Here is a 19,130-nt window from a genome sequence, read left to right on the forward strand (position 1 = left end):
TTATCCCAAATTATAAAAGCTGAAAACACATGTGGATGGTTTTTATAAAATACATGTTTTTGAAAAAGATTTAATAAAATAAAACAAAGACCCCTCAACTGAAGTCCCTTGATGCTGATGAGGGGCTCTTGATCTAAGTAACTTATCCTTCACTTCCTTGGATTGAACCTGAAGACCTCCTATTTGCCCTACTAGTTTACAAAAAATATCAGACCATACAAAAGGAAAAAGCATTACTAAAATGTGCCTCCTCCATGGGTAGTCTCCTTGCCAAGGCTAAAGGGTTCTTAATCCAAGGAAATGGGACTCCACTCTTTCTTCAAATCAATTCAAAATACAGTGCCCCCAAAGCCTTCTTCTCTTCTTGACCTTATTAATGGTGACTTTGAGGGTGAATAAATTGGAAGTGGAGGGAAGGCGGGTCAGGGGTCCCACTAGGAAAGGCTGTGTGAGGGGCTGGGACATCTAGCAGGCATGTAAGTTTATTCATTTATATATTTTTATATAGCCGGACTTGAGTCCTGGAAATGGTAAGTACAATGCCTGCACTCTAAAGGAGGGGTTTGGGATATTGGCAGTTTGGAGGGATATGCTGTGTATCTTTATACGTATATGCTTCTAAGCTGTTGTGTTTTGAGCACCTCTGCAAAAACAGTGATTATGTGTGAGTGAGGTGAAAGAGTTGAATGGTGATGAAAGTATTTTATTCTGGGGGATTTTCTTTCTTTTTGGGTCACCCTGCCTCGGTGGGAGATGGCCGACTTGTTAAAAAAAAAAAATACAGTTGCACATTATTATTATTAAAATCAAGGGGGAAGCGCTAAACCCGGAGGATTATACAGCGCCTGGGGGGGATGTGGAAAGCATTCAGGCTTAATTCGGGGAACTGGAGCACAGATCCAATTCCCTAAATCAAGAGCCCCTCACCAACATCAAGGAACCTTCCTTGAGGGGTACAGTTGCACAGATTATCATACATAGCAGCATATGTGTAAAGAACCTAGGATAATGCTAAAAAGTCAAAGTGACTTTTTTCATTGGGGTCTTTAGATAGAAGTGAAGGCAAATGGTTTTTGGGATTTGACGAGATGTTGGAGAATGAGCAAGGTAACGTGTGCAGGGATTCAGGGAAACCAGTTAGCTGGATTTGAGTCCTGGAGGTGGGAAGAAAAATGCCTGCATTCTGAAAGAGGGGTGGGGATATTTGCAGTTTGGAAAGGCATCTAAACTATAGTAGCAGCTTGCCTCTGGAAAGACAGAGGTAGAGTGAATGACAGTGAAAGTGTTTCTTTTTCATGTCACCCTACCTTGGTGGGAGACTATTGGTATTAAAAAAAAAAAAATCCTTTCATGAAATTCAACTACTACACAGAATAAAAAAGGAAAGTACTGTCTGCCTTGTTCCAACATAGCATTCGTTGGTAGTGTTGTGGTGGTTTGGCAACTACACCTGATGTAAATCAGAATATCTTAGGTGTACCAGGTGACTGCTCTGGTGAAATATCAGATGGACATCTGATGGGACATTTGATGGTGACCATGGTTTGAGGAGGATTTTTTTTCTTTATTATTCTTGGAGCTGCCCCTCAGTTTTTACTTCATAATGAATGAAGATTACCTTATTCTTCTCGATCTTTAGTGACTGCAACACTGACCCCAGAACAGCTATGAATCCACTTCAGAACCCAGAACTGCTTTGAGGTATCCACTTGTTGCCCATAACTGGTACTGGTGTTCAATCTACCCTATCTGTATCTCAAACCTTAGCCTTGCCTTGACTATGAAATCAGCCTCCCCCATTATACAACAATATAATTCATGGACTGTCCACGCACCAAAGGACAAATTCGCTCAAGGTTATCTATCCAGAGATGACAAGCAAGCAACTCTGACACAGCCCACACACCTCAATCATATAATAATAATAACCAGAAGCAAGGGGCTCATAACCCCTTCTCCTGTATACATTACTAAAGTTAAAAAGAGAAACTTTTTTTTTTTGGGGGGGGCGGGCACCCTACCTCAAGTGTGATACAGCCAGTTTGTTGAAAGAATAATAATAACCAAATTAAGAGCCAAACTTGAGAGGATCATGCAACACTGATCACCACCTGGAAACCTCTCCCACAAGAACTGCCAATACATCATCTTTCACTTTCTTTATAAAAAAAAGGTGGGATGTGCATCATCAGAGTTAATGCTGCTGCAATAAAAAATGCAAGAAAGAAAAGCGACTAAATACCAAGGAACACAATAATAAAGTAACAATAGTATTATAACTAAAAGAAAACTGAGCCCCAACAACAATTGGGTGGTCACATTAATAAGAATTAGAATGTACTGAACACTTATTGAACAGCTCAAGAAAGGGGCTGCAACAAGTAAAGATATGCACAAGGTAGAAAATTATCAAAGCAAAACAAGCTAAAGTTATATACAGCCTCTCCTCACTAACCGATGGAGTTCCGTTCCTAAGACCATGTTAGTAAATGAATTCGTAGTTAATTAAGTGAGGAGCATACATATTACAATGGTAGTGGGTTTGTGTCAACTATTTTTTTTATATTATTTTAATGTCACCTTTGCACCATTTATAACATTTCTGGAATATTTTTAAATGTTTATACAGAAGTGTACTGTATATTGTAATAAACAGAATAGAGGAAATCAGCTCTAATATACATTATACATGTATAGGTATGCATACTGGTCAGAGAGCCCGTTGTAAGTCCAAGGCGTCGGTAAACAAGTATGTCACTAAGGGAGTTGAGGCTGTAGTACATTATAAAGAATTATTTGTAAGGATGCAGAGGTAATTACTTGAGAGATACCATATTTTCTGGCTTATAAGGTGTGCCTTTTGCCCCCCACATAAACTCTTGGAAAATAAGCCTGTGCCTTTTATGCTAGCACAAGGCCAGGGTCAAGGGTAGGCTTTGGGTTATACTCTAACAGTTATTTACCAACTGCTTGGAAACATCGTCTTATATGCCGGAAAATACAGTATGTGATTAATATGAAGGAGAGTCTACTAACTTAAAAGAGCCTTATTCATTTAATAGTTTGATGATTTACAGAGAAGAATATTATTACAAGGTAGTGCATACTGTTATAGGGAAGTGACAACGAAAAACTCAAGATAAAGAATGTATTCACCAGGAACAACAAATCTGATGCAAGAAATAATAGTTCGTACACAATTACAGCAGGCAATTTCTTCAAGAACAAGGTCTGTGGGCAATGAGACACAAAAGCAATATATATGTCTTATTGTTCATCATATCAGTACTTTGTACCTTTCCAACTATGGAAGCTTATGTATAATTTAATCAAACTGAAGTTAAACATGAGAAAGTTATCACCTAATTGAATTTTTACAAAGGGAATGATCCATATAATGTGGAAACAGAAAACGAATTTAGTGTGATAATTTTCATTAATCTATCACTGCTGCACATGCAGTGGGCAGTGTGTGAAGTAAATGGTATATCAGAGGCTCTCCTGATAGCTTGCCACATCACTTGCTTGGGACAGTGACACATCCTTGGTGTGATCTGACCCCTGAGAAGAAGAAATTATATAATGCATTAAGAGGAATTGTCCATGCTACATAATAAGAAACTGTTTACAATTATGATTATGCAATATTCACAGAAAGCAACAAATCTAATTATTTGCTTGATAAATCATTATAATACTGCACAATTGATACTGTAAACATGACATTCTATTTTTTTTTTTTTTAACAAGTCGGTCGTCTCCCAGGGTGACCCAAAAAGAAAGAAAATCCCCAAAAAGAAAATACTTTCATCAACATTCAATACTTTCACCTCGCTCACACATAATCACTGTTTTTGCAGAGGTGCTCAGAATACAACAGTTTAGAAGTATATACGTATAAAGATACACAACTTATCCCAAACCCTTCCTTTAACCCTCTGAGGGTTTCGGACGTACTAGTACGGCTTACGACCCAGGGTTTTTGACGTACTAGTACGCCTAAATTCTAGCGCCCTCAAATCTAGTGGGAGAAAGCTGGTAGGCCTTCATATGAAAGAATGGGTCTATGTGGTCAGTGTGCACAGTCTAAAAAAAATCCTGCAGCACACAGTGCATAATGAGAAAAAAAAAACTTTGACCGTTTTTTTGGAATAAAACAGCGAATTTGCACTGTATTTTCGTATGGTATTTATTGTTGTATTCTAGTTTTCTTGGTCTCATTTTATAGAATGGAAGACATATTACAGAAATTGAGATGATTTTGACTGGTTTTACAATGAAAGATACCTTCAAATTGAGCTCAAAGTAGCAGAAATGTTCGATTTTTACCAAATTTCAAAAGTAAACAAATCGTGCCAATGGTCCAATACACGTCAACTGGTGAGTCCAATATTCTTTCACAAGTGCGCCAATAATATTTATACCATTTTTTACACTAATGCAGTAGTCTGCATAACAGTAAATCTTATATTTTTTGTGAGAATAAAAATTCAAAGTGGAAAGCAAAAGACTATAAGAGGGGCCTTGAGACGTGACTAATGACCAGAGGAAATGTCATTTTAGTGCCAGGAATGTCTTTCTTGTTTATTCTGGACCCTATTTGGAAATTGGCATCTTTTGAAATTTGTATGAAATTGGCAAAATTGCTAAATTCTGACCACTGTACTGGATAGTTGAATTTCATAAATGGGTGGTTTCTTGCACCCATTCGATAGAAAAAATGGAGTTCTAGCGAAATATTCATGTTTTTTGTCGACTAGTACAGTGGAATTGGCCGAAAATGGGGCTCAAAGTGGGCAAAATCGCCGATGCGTAAACATCCCCGAGACCGCTAACTTCGTGAGAGCATAATTCCGTAAGTTTTCCATCAAATTTCAAACTTTTGGTGTCCTTATGATCGGGAAAAGATTCTCTATCTTTTCATAAGAGAATTTTTTTTTTTTTTTTTAAATTTGGCCGACCCTGAGAACGAGTTTCGGAGAGGGCCTGTCGACCCTCAAAGGGTTAAAGTGCAGGCATTGTACTTCCCATTTCCAGGACTGAAGTCCGACTATATAAAATAACCAGTTTCCCTGAATCCCTTCACTAAATATTATCATGTTCACGCTCCAACAGCTCGCCAGGTCCCAAATACCATTCATCTCCATTCACTCCTAACATGCTCACGCACGCTTGCTGATAGTAGAAGCCCCTCGCCCACAAAACCTTTACCCCCTCCCTCCAACCCTTTCGAGGACGACCCCTACCCCGCCTTCCTTCCCCTACAAATTTATACTCTCTCCATGTCATTCTACTTTGATCCATTCTCTCTAAATGACCAAACCACCTCAACAACCCCTCTTTGGCCCTCTGACTAATACTTTTATTAACTCCACACCTTCTCCTAATTTCCACACTCCAAATTTTCTGCATAATATTTACACCACACATTGCCCTTAGACAGGACATCTCCACTGCCTCCTCGCTGCAGCATTTACAACCCAAGCTTCACACCCATATAAGAGTGTTGGTACCACTATACTTTCATACATTCCCTTCTTTGCTTCCATAGAAAACGTTCTTTATCTCCATATATACCTCAACGCACCACTCACCTTTTTTCCCTCATCAATTCTATGATTAACCTCATCCTTCATAAATTCATCCGCTGATATGTCAACTCCCAAATACAGTGGAACCTCAAAAATCGAACCGCTCCCAACTCAACCAATTATGTAAGTGTATTTTCGTAAGTGCTTTTATAAGTGTATTTTTGAGGGTCTTAAATGGTCTAATCTAATTTACATTATTCCTGATGGGAATAAATTCATTCGGTAGTGGCACTCGAGCAGCCTTCTGAACCGAAGAAAGTTCGATATTTGAGGTTCCACTGTATCTGAAAACATTCACTTCTTCCATACTCCTCCTCCCCAATTAGATATCCAATTTTTCTTTATCTAAATCATTTGATACCCTCATCACCTTTCTCTTTTCTATGTTCACTTTCAACATTCTATATACATGTACAGTATAATTTTTCTTCATTGCTATCCTAAAAATTTAGTTCCAGAGCTAGACCCTCTGCAGATAGCCATTTATTCATGGTGGAGGAATTAAAGGCACTGCAGATGCCATGAATGACTTCTATACTAGTGGACCAGCTATTCTCATGTAAACCATACCATGGGTGGGGTTGGAACCCACGGTCAGAGTCATAAAACTCCAGACCGACATGTTAGCCACTAGGTCAGCTAGCTACAATAAGATTCATCCAACTAGGGGTTCTAACCCCACCCGTGTTATGGTTTCTTTACAATCGTGTCATTACGATTTCGTGAGTCATGTTGACGGCTTTGAGGGGTCTTGAGCTAGTTTGTCATGGCCATTCTAGCAGGAGATTCATCTGTAAAAACTTGCATTTGTGATCACAGTAGTGCCTATGCTAACCTTCCTATGGTGTATAAATATCTAGGTAGTAGGTTGGTAGACAGCAACCGCCCAGGGAGGTACTACCGTCCTGCCAAGTGAGTGTAAAACGAAAGCCTGTAATTGTTTTACATGATGGTAGGATTGCTGGTGTCCTTTTTTCTGTCTCATAAACATGCAAGATTTCAGGTACGTCTTGCTACTTCTACTTACACTTAGGTCACACTACACATACATGTACAAGCATATATATACACACCCCTCTGGGTTTTCTTCTATTTTCTTTCTAGTTCTTGTTCTTGTTTATTTCCTCTTATCTCCATGGGGAAGTGGAACAGAATTCTTCCTCCGTAAGCCATGCGTGTTGTAAGAGGCGACTAAAATGCCGGGAGCAAGGGGCTAGCAACCCCTTCTCCTGTATATATTACTAAATGTAAAAGGAGAAACTTTCGTTTTTCCTTTTGGGCCACCCCGCCTCGGTGGGATACGGCCGGTGTGTTGAAAGAAAGAAAGAAAATAAATATATATATAGATACATAATATCCTAGGTAGTAGGTTGGTAGACAGCAACCGCCCAGGGAGGTACTACCGTCCTGCCAAGTAAGTGTAAAACGAAAGCCTGTAATTGTTTTACATGATGGTAGGATTGCTGGTGTCCTTTTTTCTGTTTCATGAACATGCAAGATTTCAGGTACGTCTTGCTACTTCTACTTGCACTTAGGTCACACTACACATACATGTCCAACCATATATATATACACACCCCTCTGAGTATTCTTCTATTTTCTTTCCAGTTCTTGTTCTTGTTTATTTCCTCTTATCTCCATGGGGAAGTGGAACAGAATTCTTCCTCCGTAAGCCATGCGTGTTGTAAGAGGCGACTAAAATGCCGGGAGCAAGGGGCTAGTAACCCCTTCTCCTGTATATATTACTAAATGTAAAAGGAGAAACTTTCGTTTTTCCTTTTGGGCCACCCCGCCTCGGTGGGATACGGCCGGTGTGTTGAAAGAAAGGTATTCCTAGGTAGTAGGTTGGTAGACAGCTACCTACCAGGGAGATACTACCGTCCGGCCAAGTGAGTGTAAAACGAAAGCCTGTAATTGTTTTACATGATGGTAGGATTGCTGGTGTCTTTTTTCTGTCTCATAAACATGCAAGATTTCAGGTACGTCTTGCTACTTCTACTTACACTTAGGTCACACTACACATACATGTACAAGCATATATATACACACCCCTTTGGGTTTTCTTTGATTTTCTTTCTAGTTCTTGTTCTTGTTTATTTTCTCTTATCTCCATGGGGAAGTGGAACAGAATTCTTCCTCCGTAAGCCATGCGTGTTGTAAGAGGTGACTAAAATGCCGGGATCAAGGGGCTAGTAACCCCTTCTCCTGTATATATTACTAAATGTAAAAGGAGAAACTTTCGTTTTTCCTTTTGGGCCACCCCGCGTCGGTGGGATACGACCGGTGTGTTGAAAGATATCGTTAACCGGGGGTCCACTGTATTTGTATTATTATTATTAGTAGTGTCAAGTCTCATAAAGCTCTTTCATACAGTGCAATTATTGTAAATGTGACTGAATAAGTATGTCCAGAATTAAATAGCTCAAGGAAAGGCCTTTACAGAACATTCTATTCAATTTTCAATGCACCTTTTCAACTACATTTACAAAAAATTGTACTATAGAGAGGAGCTTTATATAAGCACTGACTGTATTATTCTAGCATATTTATTGTTACTGCATCATCATCATCATCGTTGTCAAGGGAAGCACTAAACTCATAGGATCATACAGCTCCCATCAGCATCAAAGAATTTTCCTTGAGGGTGTAAAAATGTTAATACAGTACCTGATTTAAGCAAGTTTTCTTTAACCTTTGTAATGCTCTAATGTTCTGAGCTGTAATGAAATCAACTGTAATACAGGAGATACGATACACTGTAATACCTGAAAAAGCTATGGCCCTCAGAAGAAAATTCTCTGAAGCAATATTTCCCATAAGAAATGATGTAAATCGAATTTATCCGTTCCAGACACCCAAAAATATTAACAAAAAATACGTTTTGTAGAGAATAACTATAGCTTTACATACAGAAAACAATGAGAAATAAACATAAATGACTAATGAAATGGATAAATGAACATTTAACATCACTTTTACCTATATTGAAGACTCTTGTTGGCGTATGGAAGATGGCGAGGAGGGAAGAGGAAGGAGGAGAGGTTATTGTTTGAAAGGGGAATCCCTTCCATAAGGACTTCAGGTATCAAGGCCCTATCCAGGGTTACTTCCCTTCTTTGTCTTTTACTGGCACTAGGACCAGCTTGAGAGTCACTGGACCCTTGTTGCACAAAAAATCTGTCCAGAGAGGTCAGTTTCTGGCATCTCTTTAAGATTTGCCTAAAATGGGACAAGGCATTGTCATTGAACATGTTGCAGACACAGCTTGCAACAGCTTTGTTAGGGTGATATTTCTCCACAAAACTTTGCAACTCATTCCACTTTGCACACATGTCTAATCACTGAAGGCACATTCTCCCCTCTCTCTCCCTTCTCCATTGAAGCAATTTCCTCAGCTGCGGTCTGTTGCTGTTCCAGCTGAAGGTCTTACAGCTCTTCAGTGGTTAGATCTTCCTTGTGGTCATCCACCAACTCTTCCACATCCTGGCCACTCACATCCAACCCCATGGACTTTCCCAGACACAATAGATTCCACAATAGGCGTAGGGTCATCAGGGTCAGCTTCAAACCCTTCATAATCCTTCCTGAGGACACATTCTGGCCATAATTTTCTCCAAGCAGAGTTCATCGTCCTGGAAGCTAGTCCCTGCCAAGCCTCATCTATAAGGCTTTTGCAAATGAGAATATTGAAGTGATTTCTCCAGAACTCTCTTAGGGTCAATTCAGTGTCTGAGGTCACTTCAAAGCACCTTTGAATTAGTGCTTTGGTGTAGAGTTTTTTGAAGTTTGAAATGACCTGCTGGCCCATGAGCTGGATGAGAGGAGTGGTATTAGGGGGCAAGAACTTCACTGTGATGAAACTAAACTCCTCCAACAATTGGTCTTCCAAGTCTGGAGGATGAGCTGGAGCACTTGAGTGGCAATTTATTTTCCAGGAGGTATTTCTTCACACTCGGGCCGAACACTTCATTGACCTTCTCAATGAAAATTTGCCTCATGACCCATGCCTTATTGTTAGCCTTTCACATCACACAATTTACTCTTGATGACTTTGTTTTTCTTGAACACTCTAGGATTTTCAGAGTGATACACCAGTAAAGGCTTCACTTTGAAATCCCCACTAGCATTACCACAGGACAAAAGAGTTAGCCTATCCTTCATAGGTTTGTGTCCTGGGAGTGCCTTTTCCTCCTGTGTGACGTAGGTCCTCTTTGGTATTTTCTTCCAAAAGAGGCCTGTTTTGTCACAACTGAAGACTTGTTGGGGGAGGAATCCTTCAGTCTCTATGTACTCCTTGAATTCATCAACGAATTCTTTGGCCCCACATATTTCTGAACTTGCATCCTCGCCCTGCCTTACCACACTGTGCATGCCAGTTTGCTTCTTTAATTTATCAAACCAGCCTCTGCTGGCCTTAAATTCACTAACAGCAACGTTCGTTCCAGGCATTTTCTTTGCAAGATCCGAATGCAACTGCCTTGCCTTTTCACAAATTATTGCCTCCACAACACTACCCCTTTCGCAACATCAGCTTCCTTGATTTCTTTTTTCTTCACCAGGATGGAACTGATTGTTGATTTGGACTTCCCATACATCTTGGCGAGCTCGGCCACATGTACGCCACTTTCGTATTTTTCTATGAGTTCTTTCTTGAATTCTATCATGTTTCTCACCTTCTTTACCAAAGGGCTGGCACTAGGAACTTTCTTTGGCCCATGGTGGCTTATTTAGATGCGAGGGTCTTGGCAAGAGGCGTGGAGTTAAAAGATAAAGAATCACACACAAAGTGGGAGTTGTCACAGCTGCTCTTTGCTGATGACACTGTGCTCTTGGGAGATTCTGAAGAGAAGTTGCAGAGATTGGTGGATGAATTTGGTAGGGTGTGCAAAAGAAGAAAATTAAAGGTGAATACAGGAAAGAGTAAGGTTATGAGGATAACAAAAAGATTAGGTGATGAAAGATTGAATATCAGATTGGAGGGAGAGAGTATGGAGGAGGTGAATGTATTCAGATATTTGGGAGTGGACGTGTCAGCGGATGGGTCTATGAAAGATGAGGTGAATCATAGAATTGATGAGGGGAAAAGAATGAGTGGTGCACTTAGGAGTCTGTGGAGACAAAGAACTTTGTCCTTGGAGGCAAAGAGGGGAATGTATGAGAGTATAGTTTTACCAACGCTCTTATATGGGTGTGAAGCATGGGTGATGAATGTTGCAGCGAGAAGGCTGGAGGCAGTGGAGATGTCATGTCTGAGGGCAATGTGTGGTGTGAATATAATGCAGAGAATTAGTAGTTTGGAAGTTAGGAGGAGGTGCGGGATTACCAAAACTGTTGTCCAGAGGGCTGAGGAAGGGTTGTTGAGGTGGTTCGGACATGTAGAGAGAATGGAGCGAAACAGAATGACTTCAAGAGTGTATCAGTCTGTAGTGGAAGGAAGGCGGGGTAGGGGTCGGCCTAGGAAAGGTTGGAGAGAGGGGGTAAAGGAGGTTTTGTGTGCGAGGGGCTTGGACTTCCAGCAGGCGTGCGTGAGCGTGTTTGATAGGAGTGAATGGAGACGAATGGTTTTTAATACTTGATGTGCTGTTGGAGTGTGAGCAAAGTAACATTTATGAAGGGGTTCAGGGAAACCGGCAGGCCGGACTTGAGTCCTGGAGATGGGAAGTACAGTGCCTGCACTCTGAAGGAGGGGTGTTAATGTTGTAGTTTAAAAACTGTAGTGTAAAGCACCCTTCTGGCAAGACAGTGATGGAGTGAATGATGGTGAAAGTTTTTCTTTTTCGGGCCACCCTGCCTTGGTGGGAATCGGCAAAGTGTGGAAATCAGTGTGAGCTGTTGAAATGATTTGGTCATTTAGAGAGAATGGAACAAAGTAGAATGACTTGGAGAGCGTATAAATCTGTAGGGAAAGGAAGGCAGGGTAGGGGTCGGCCCCAAAAAGGCTGTAGGGAGGGGGTAAAGGTGGTTTTGTTAGAGAGGGGCTTGGACTTCCAGCAAGTGTGCGTGAGCATGTTAGATAGGAGAGAATGGAGACGTATAGTTTTTGAGACCTGACGAGCTGTTGGAGTGTAAGCAGGGTAATATACTGTGAAGGGATTCGGGGAAACTGATTTGCTAACTCAAGTCCTAGAAATGGGAAGTACAATGCCTGCACTTTAAAGGAGGGGTTTGGGATATTGGTAGTTTGGAGGGACATCTGAACTGTCATATCTGGGTGCCTCTGCAAAGAGAGTGATTATGTATGAGTGATAGTGAAAGTGTTGAATTATGAAAGTTTTTTCTTTCTTTCTGGGTTTTTCTTTATTTTTGGGTCACTCTGCTTTGGTGGGAAATGGCGAACATATTTAAAAAAAAAAAATTGCTACATAACATTTAGGAGAAAAAATTAACAAATAATGATTCTCTTTACCATTCAGAGAGTTATGAGTGTCATTCTTCTCCACAGGTGGCAAGGCAGGAAATCTGCAGAAAAAACAGAACTCTCAGCTTTTACATGAAGTATTTAACATGACTTATTTCAATAACCAGTAGAGGAGTACTAAAGACTGGATCTAAAATTAAGAGTAAATATTACATACTAATTTGAAAACATGCATACCCACAAACAGTGTTGCTGTCAACACCTCCTTTTTGTCTATCTGGTTTACTCCTTGAGCTAAGGTAATCATTGTCAGATGTCAACTTGAAAGACAAACCATCGGTACTATTCTCAGTCCCATCATTTACTGTCTCTTTTGGTAAGTTTTTATTGGCTTTATTCATTGCATTTCTCTTCTCTGCCTCCCTTTTCTCAGATGCATCATGACCATCAGGTTCCCCATTTTTAAGGGAAATATTTGAAGGATTTGATTCTGGTTGAGTCTTAAGTAACTGACTGCTACTTGTTGCATGTGAGTGAGGAAGTACACCATTAAGAACAGGCAACTGGGAATGTTCTTTATTTCTGTTCAGTGCCGGTTTCACTTCACTGCTGTTATTCTGAAACACAATAAAGGATTATGAAATATTTCAGCATAAAATACATTCATTAAAATATAGTACAGAAGAAGCACTGTAATAATACTGAAGTAGTGACCAATACATTATAGGTTGTAGAGGAAATCAACAAAAGTTTATCTGTATCACAACAGTAATGCTCACCTCAGTATGAGAAATGACGGAAGATTTCCTCTCTCTCAGAAGTTCCATTAGCAATGGAGTCTTGTGGTCTGAAAATTAGAATTTTATTAGAAAAGTAACAAACAATATACAGTAAATCTTTTTTTCTTACTGTAAACTTAATGCAAACCATATAAAGTTTAAGAATTTACTAATAATTCTTTTCATATAATTATACCTACCTGATGCATCTAAAGTTAACAAATTTAACAAAGTAATTGGAAGCATATGCTAATTCACCTACTGTTATTCAACACCACAAATTGTCACATCCCACAATGCTCTCAAAACACACAAGAATGAGGACAAAAATTTGGAGTGCTAAATAATAAGGTGAACTGTTAAAATTTCATTGTGGGAAATGCAAAAATTCAATACAGCTTTTGATAAACATTGGGCTCTTATGAAGGGAATGGTACAGGAATAAGAGCAACCATTAGCTTTACAATTTTTTTTTCAACAAACTGGCTATCTCCCATTGAGGTAGGGCTACCCAAAAAAGAAAAACACACTTTCACCATAGTTCACCCCATCACTGTCTTGGCAGAAGGATGCCAATACTACAGTTCAAAACTGCAAATATCACCACTCAGTTATAGGTACTTTAATTTTTTTTATTTGTACCCTATAGGGAGGATAAGTCTGTTGAGTATACCTGGTAAAGTGTATGGTAGAGTTATTATTGAAAGAATTAAGAGTAAGACGGAGAATAAGATAGCAGATGAACAAGGAGGCTTAGGAAAGGTAGGGGGTGCGTTTACAGTGAAACATATAAATGAACAGTATTTAGATAAGGCTAAAGAGGTTTTTGTGGCATTTATGGATTTGGAAAAGGCATATGACAGGGTGGATAGGGGGGCAATGTGGCAGATGTTGCAGGTGTATGGTGTAGGAGGTAGGTTACTGAAAGCAGTGAAGAGTTTTTACGAGGATAGTGAGGCTCAAGTTAGAGTATGTAGGAAAGAGGGAGATTATTTCCCAGTAAAAGTAGGCCTTAGACAAGGATGTGTGATGTCACTGTGGTTGTTTAATATATTTATAGATGGGGTTGTAAGAGAAGTAAATGCGAGGGTCTTGGCAAGAGGCGTGGAGTTAAAAGATAAAGAATCACACAAAGTGGGAGTTGTCACAGTTGCTCTTTGCTGATGACACTGTGCTCTTGGGAGATTCTGAAGAGAAGTTGCAGAGGTTGGTGGACAAATTTGGTAGGGTATGCAAAAGAAGAAAATTAAAAGTGAATACTGGAAACAGTAAGGTTATGAGGATAACAAAAAGATTAGGTGATGAAAAATTGGATATCAGATTGGAGGGAGAGAGTATGGAGGAGGTGAATGTATTCAGATATTTGGGAGTGGACATGTCAGCAGATGGGTCTATGAAAGGTGAGGTGAATCACAGAATTGATGAGGGGAAAAGGGTGAGCGGTGCACTTAGGCGTCTGTGGAGACAAAGAACTTTGTCCTTGGAGGCAAAGAGGGGAATGTATGAGAGTATAGTTTTACCAACGCTCTTATATGGGTGTGAAGCGTGGGTGATGAATGTTGCAGCGAGGAGAAGGCTGGAGGCAGTGGAGATGTCATGTCTGAGGGCAATGTGTGGTGTGAATATAATGCAGAGAATTCGTAGTTTGGAAGTTAGGAAGAGGTGCGGGATTACCAAAACTGTTGTCCAGAGGGCTGAGGAAGGGTTGTTGAGGTGGTTCGGACATGTAGAGAGAATGGAGCGAAACAGAATGACTTCAAGAGTGTATCAGTCTGTAGTGGAAGGAAGGCGGGATAGGGGTCGGTCTAGGAAAGGTTGGAGGGAGGGGGTAAAGGAGGTTTTGTGTGCGAGGGGCTTGGACTTCCAGCAGGCACGCATGAGCGTGTTTGATAGGAGTGAATGGAGACAAATGGTTTTTAATACTTGACGTGCTGTTGAAGTATGAGCAAAGTAACATTTATGAAGGGATTCAGGGAAACCGGCAGGCCGGACTTGAGTCCTGGAGATGGGAAGTACAGTGCCTGCACTCTGAAGGAGGGGTGTTAATGTTGCAGTTTAAAAACTGTAGTGTAAAGCACCCTTCTGGCAAGACAGTGATGGAGTGAATGATGGTGAAAGTTTTTCTTTTTCGGGCCACCCTGCCTTGGTGGGAATCGGCCAGTGTGTTAATAATAATAATAAACTAGTAATGCTGTCATTCAAAATTGATATATGTACTTATAAGAATAGATATTATGTTTATCTAAAGCAGCAATTCAAAAAAATAACTGGAATACAAGTTTAGAGGGTAATACAAGCTTACAAGGAATAGACATAAACAAGATGTATGAGGAGTTAGGCAAAAAATACAAAACAAGCTGTTATCTGTTTGTGGTGTTGGGATTGTTACACATGGCTCAGTCTCAGACTAGGCCTCCTAGGATGAAAAGAAAATATTACAGGATTAAGAACTATTAAGAAAAACATGGAAAAAGTGGAAGCACATACATAATGAATGTAATGTAAAGTTTGTAAGATCTACCTTTCATCTTGCATGTTCAAGAGACAGTAAGAAAAATTGGAAATCTTACCAGAGTGCAAAAAATTAACAGGTTTTCATTTCACGCTTATTCGGCAGGACTATCTTATTTATTTCAAAACAGGGAAAACAATACATAACAAAAAATGCTTTAGCAGGAAGTGTTGCAGAGCAATGAAAGACAATGGACTTGGAACTACGAGAAGAAACATGACAACCCCGGAACTTATCTAAGATTTAAAGAAGTCAGAAATAATCTGACTATACTGTACTGTACTCAACCACACTGTACTATACTGTACTGCACTGTACTCTATTGTACTGTACCGCACTGTACAAAGGTAAGGAGTAAGAAAAAATAAGTGAATACTGCAGTCCTCACAGAATAAAAATATATATATATAAATTCTTGCTACAATAAAATGTCACATTAGTTGCATTTCTGTCCTTTTACTTAACAAGGATTAGCATACCACGCATTCACCAAACAGTCAGATGCAAATAAAAAGTGTATTTTGCTAAAAACAACTAAGAAAATATTAAATATAATCTAAAATACTGTAAGAATCCTGTTAACTTCACACTCAATACATTTTTATAGGCAACAGTTGCCTGATACTTTCATTAGAATAGTGTTCATAGGAAATGCATTTTAGAAAATAATTTCTCAGATAATAATAGCATGGATGTGTATAGGAATAGGATTCCCTTAGTGTAAAAATTGTTAAGCAACTGATTTCTCTGAAAGGCATCCTGGTAGCTAAGTAGGTATTACTATACTGTAAAAGCATCACTGACAGATTTTCCACTGACCTTTCTCAGTCCTCAAGCTGAGATTACTCGTAAGGGCTTCAGTACCAGGAAAACTCCAGACAGTTGAATGTCCAGACTCAGGTGCAAAAACAGCAAGGGAGAATTCGAGCCCAAGGCACTGGAGAAAATCCTGAATGAGGGCAGCTGCAGTGGCACCCTCAGGGGTCCCTAATAGTTTTCTAGCTGACGTACTGACCAGGGGTATGTTTTTCTGAAGAAAATAGTAAAATAAAAAAAAAAGCAAAAAATTAGTTAGATACTGTACATAATTTTTCATTAGTTATTTTGACCTATACGCAAAAGCAACAGCAGCAAAACAGTACATAATCAAATACTGTATAATTTAATCATGTACAATATTTGAAATGGACAGCCCCACTTGGAAACTTAAATGAAACAATAAATAATGAAGAGGGTGTTTATTTCAGCCTCTAACTGAGGCCCTCTTCAGCAAATACTGTATGCTGTTGAAGATACCCTGCGAAAAAGGCCTTGACTCGAGGCCAAAACGTGCAGGCCCCCCTCTATTTCTTGATTCATTAATACCTTCAAATAGGTTTCTCTATTTCAGACTTCCTCTTAACCTTCCTCCCTAACCAAATTTTGGCCTTTGATTCTCCAGAACAACAATATGTCCTGTGATTTCCTTTCCTGAAGGACCGTGTAAGCCCTCCTTGTTTCTCCCCAGGGATGTACTGACTTCACAGTCTTCTGATGGCTTTACAGTTGTGAGTCCTCCAGTGCATCTACTGGGTCAGGGTCTATGAACCTTACTATACCAGAACACAACCATAATTATTACAGGCCAGAATAGAACTGTATTAGTATTCCAACTGTACTTTCATATACTACACTGTACTGAACTGGAGTGAATGGAAAAAGCAAGTATTATAGTGTGCTGAAACTGCAGTAAGCAATTACTTATTCTCAACTTATTAAGATGTACATCACCTCACCTTACTGGTAATTTAATTTTCCCATTAAATAAGCATATAATTTATGTGGCTGAAAATTTTATTACTGAAAAAAAGGAGAGAGAAAGAGAGACAGAGACAGAGGGGGGTGTTGTAGGTATAATACTTACATCTTTAAACTCATCCTCCAGAGCTAAGAATACACTTGCTCGTAACTGTGCCTGCAAAAAAAAAAAAAAAAAAAAACACAAATTTCATTAATATAATAGCAAAGAATTTTTAACCAAAATTAATTAAAAATAAATGGTATGAAAACCAAGCATAGAAGACTTGGTTCTCTATACTGATGGCAAATAAATGAATAAGGTACACAGTACCCTCTTCCTTCATTTCTACAGAACATCATTATTATTATTATTATTACCATGGTAGGTATATTAAACAAAAGTGCTCAATTCTCATGGGTCACATTATTATTATTATTACAATGAATGGCAAGCGCTAAACCCATGGGATCATACAGTGCCTAGAAGGCAATGAGTTCAGTCCAAGAAAGGGATAGGGAACTTCAATTCTCTGGATCAAGAGCCCCTCATCAGCATCAAGGCACCCTGAGAGTGCAAAATACTGCCTATAATGAGCCTTCCAGATCCTAAAATAATGGTTTGCATAAGAAATAGCTATTTTTTGTGAGGGCACGGATAGCTCTTTTAATTAAAAACTAAAATTATGGCCGAGTTCTGACCTGGAGTTAAAGTATTGTGAATAAAGTACAGTATTAGCCATCCAGTGCTCTGAGTTCTTTCTTGGTCACATATCCTCAGCACTCAATTTATATCTCATTTATTTATCCTCGGAAAAAAATTATTTATACCTGTCTTCCACTTGTATATCTCAATCATATCTCCTCTCATTCTGTTCCTTTCAAAAGAGTGCAGGTTCAGAGACCCTAATCTGCCTATGGTTTATACAAGTTTCCTGTTACAGTGAATTAAATTTGTTATCTCCCCTGTTTACCTGCACATTTATATCTAGTCTGTAATATTGTAACCAAAATTTAACTACACAAATGAAGTGTTATAAAGGATATGTAAAGTTGAGGTACCTATAACCTTGGGACAGCTATTACTTATACATCTTGATGTGAAACTGTCCACATTAAACTGCATCTGCCACCATGTAAGTTTATTTAGGTACAAATACACATAAGTACAATTATCATACATAGTGTAATTTACCTAGGATAACAACCCCCCCCCCCCCCCAAAAAAAAAAATGATTTATTTCCATTGGGATCCTCGTACGACTTTATTACCCTGATTACATAACTTTGCATTTTATGTGCCTATTTTATGTGTATCCTCAAGAGCAATGTAATAATTTGGTAAGTAAATTAGTAAATACAACTCAGAGTATTTCCAGTGAGATGTTTGGTTTGAATATAATGTTCTCACCTGTATTTTACCCAAGACGCCCTTGTTATGTAGAGTCTTGGTGACCAGTTCCTTCAGACTAGCGTCCTCTTCCTCCTCGATAGACATGTTTCACACCTTCAACAAATGTCCTTTTTTACACTAGTGTTGTTTTTCTTCTTCAGGATACAGTGTAGTTTGTTGTGGTCTTCTTCCATATACAGTGGCGTGTTGCAGCCTTCTTCTTCTTCTTCTTCAAGATATAGAGCAGTTTGTTATGGCCGTCTTCCTCGGGATACAGTGCAATCTTCTTATTCTTCTGTTGGATACAGTACAATCTTCTGTTGGATACAGTACAATCTTCTGTTGGATACAGTACAATCTTCTGTTGGATACAGTACAGTTTGTTGTTGTCTTCCTGTTCTCCTTGTTGGGTTTGTAACGGCCACTGACAGCTTACCCACCTCCAATATTTCAGACCAAGTGGCTTACAATAATAATAATAATAATAATAATAATAATAATAATAATAATAATAATAATAATAATTTTTATTTTAGCATGATACATGTTTGTACAAAGGTGTATAACAATTCGGTGTACATGCCAAAAGCCCCTTTATATGCAGAGTATTTCGAGCAAACTTAAGACTAACTGAAGATTAAGTAATTCTGTATTTGTTTTATGTTTTTTTGTTATTTTTTTCAAAAAAAACTAGTGTAACAATCCATTAGCTAGTAAGATA

At 39.0% G+C, this 19,130-nt stretch overlaps 1 protein-coding gene across 1 annotated transcript; it reads right to left on the bottom strand.

The window, feature by feature from the left end:
- Positions 1–3,489: 3,489 nt before the first annotated feature.
- On the bottom strand, positions 3,490–18,857 carry LOC138852161 (centrosomal protein 43-like). Its single transcript, XM_070081845.1, has 9 exons — positions 18,428–18,857; positions 17,144–17,194; positions 16,060–16,270; positions 12,729–12,796; positions 12,187–12,566; positions 11,979–12,050; positions 9,087–9,259; positions 8,259–8,323; positions 3,490–3,561 (listed from the first exon to the last, which is right to left on the bottom strand). Exons 1-9 carry the CDS (start codon positions 18,512–18,514, stop codon positions 3,490–3,492), a joined length of 1,179 nt encoding a protein of 392 aa, XP_069937946.1. The 5' UTR covers positions 18,515–18,857.
- Positions 18,858–19,130: the final 273 nt, after the last annotated feature.

This window comes from Cherax quadricarinatus, unplaced genomic scaffold, assembly GCF_038502225.1.
Source record: "Cherax quadricarinatus isolate ZL_2023a unplaced genomic scaffold, ASM3850222v1 Contig4580, whole genome shotgun sequence".
In the NCBI taxonomy this organism is placed as follows: domain Eukaryota; kingdom Metazoa; phylum Arthropoda; class Malacostraca; order Decapoda; family Parastacidae; genus Cherax; species Cherax quadricarinatus.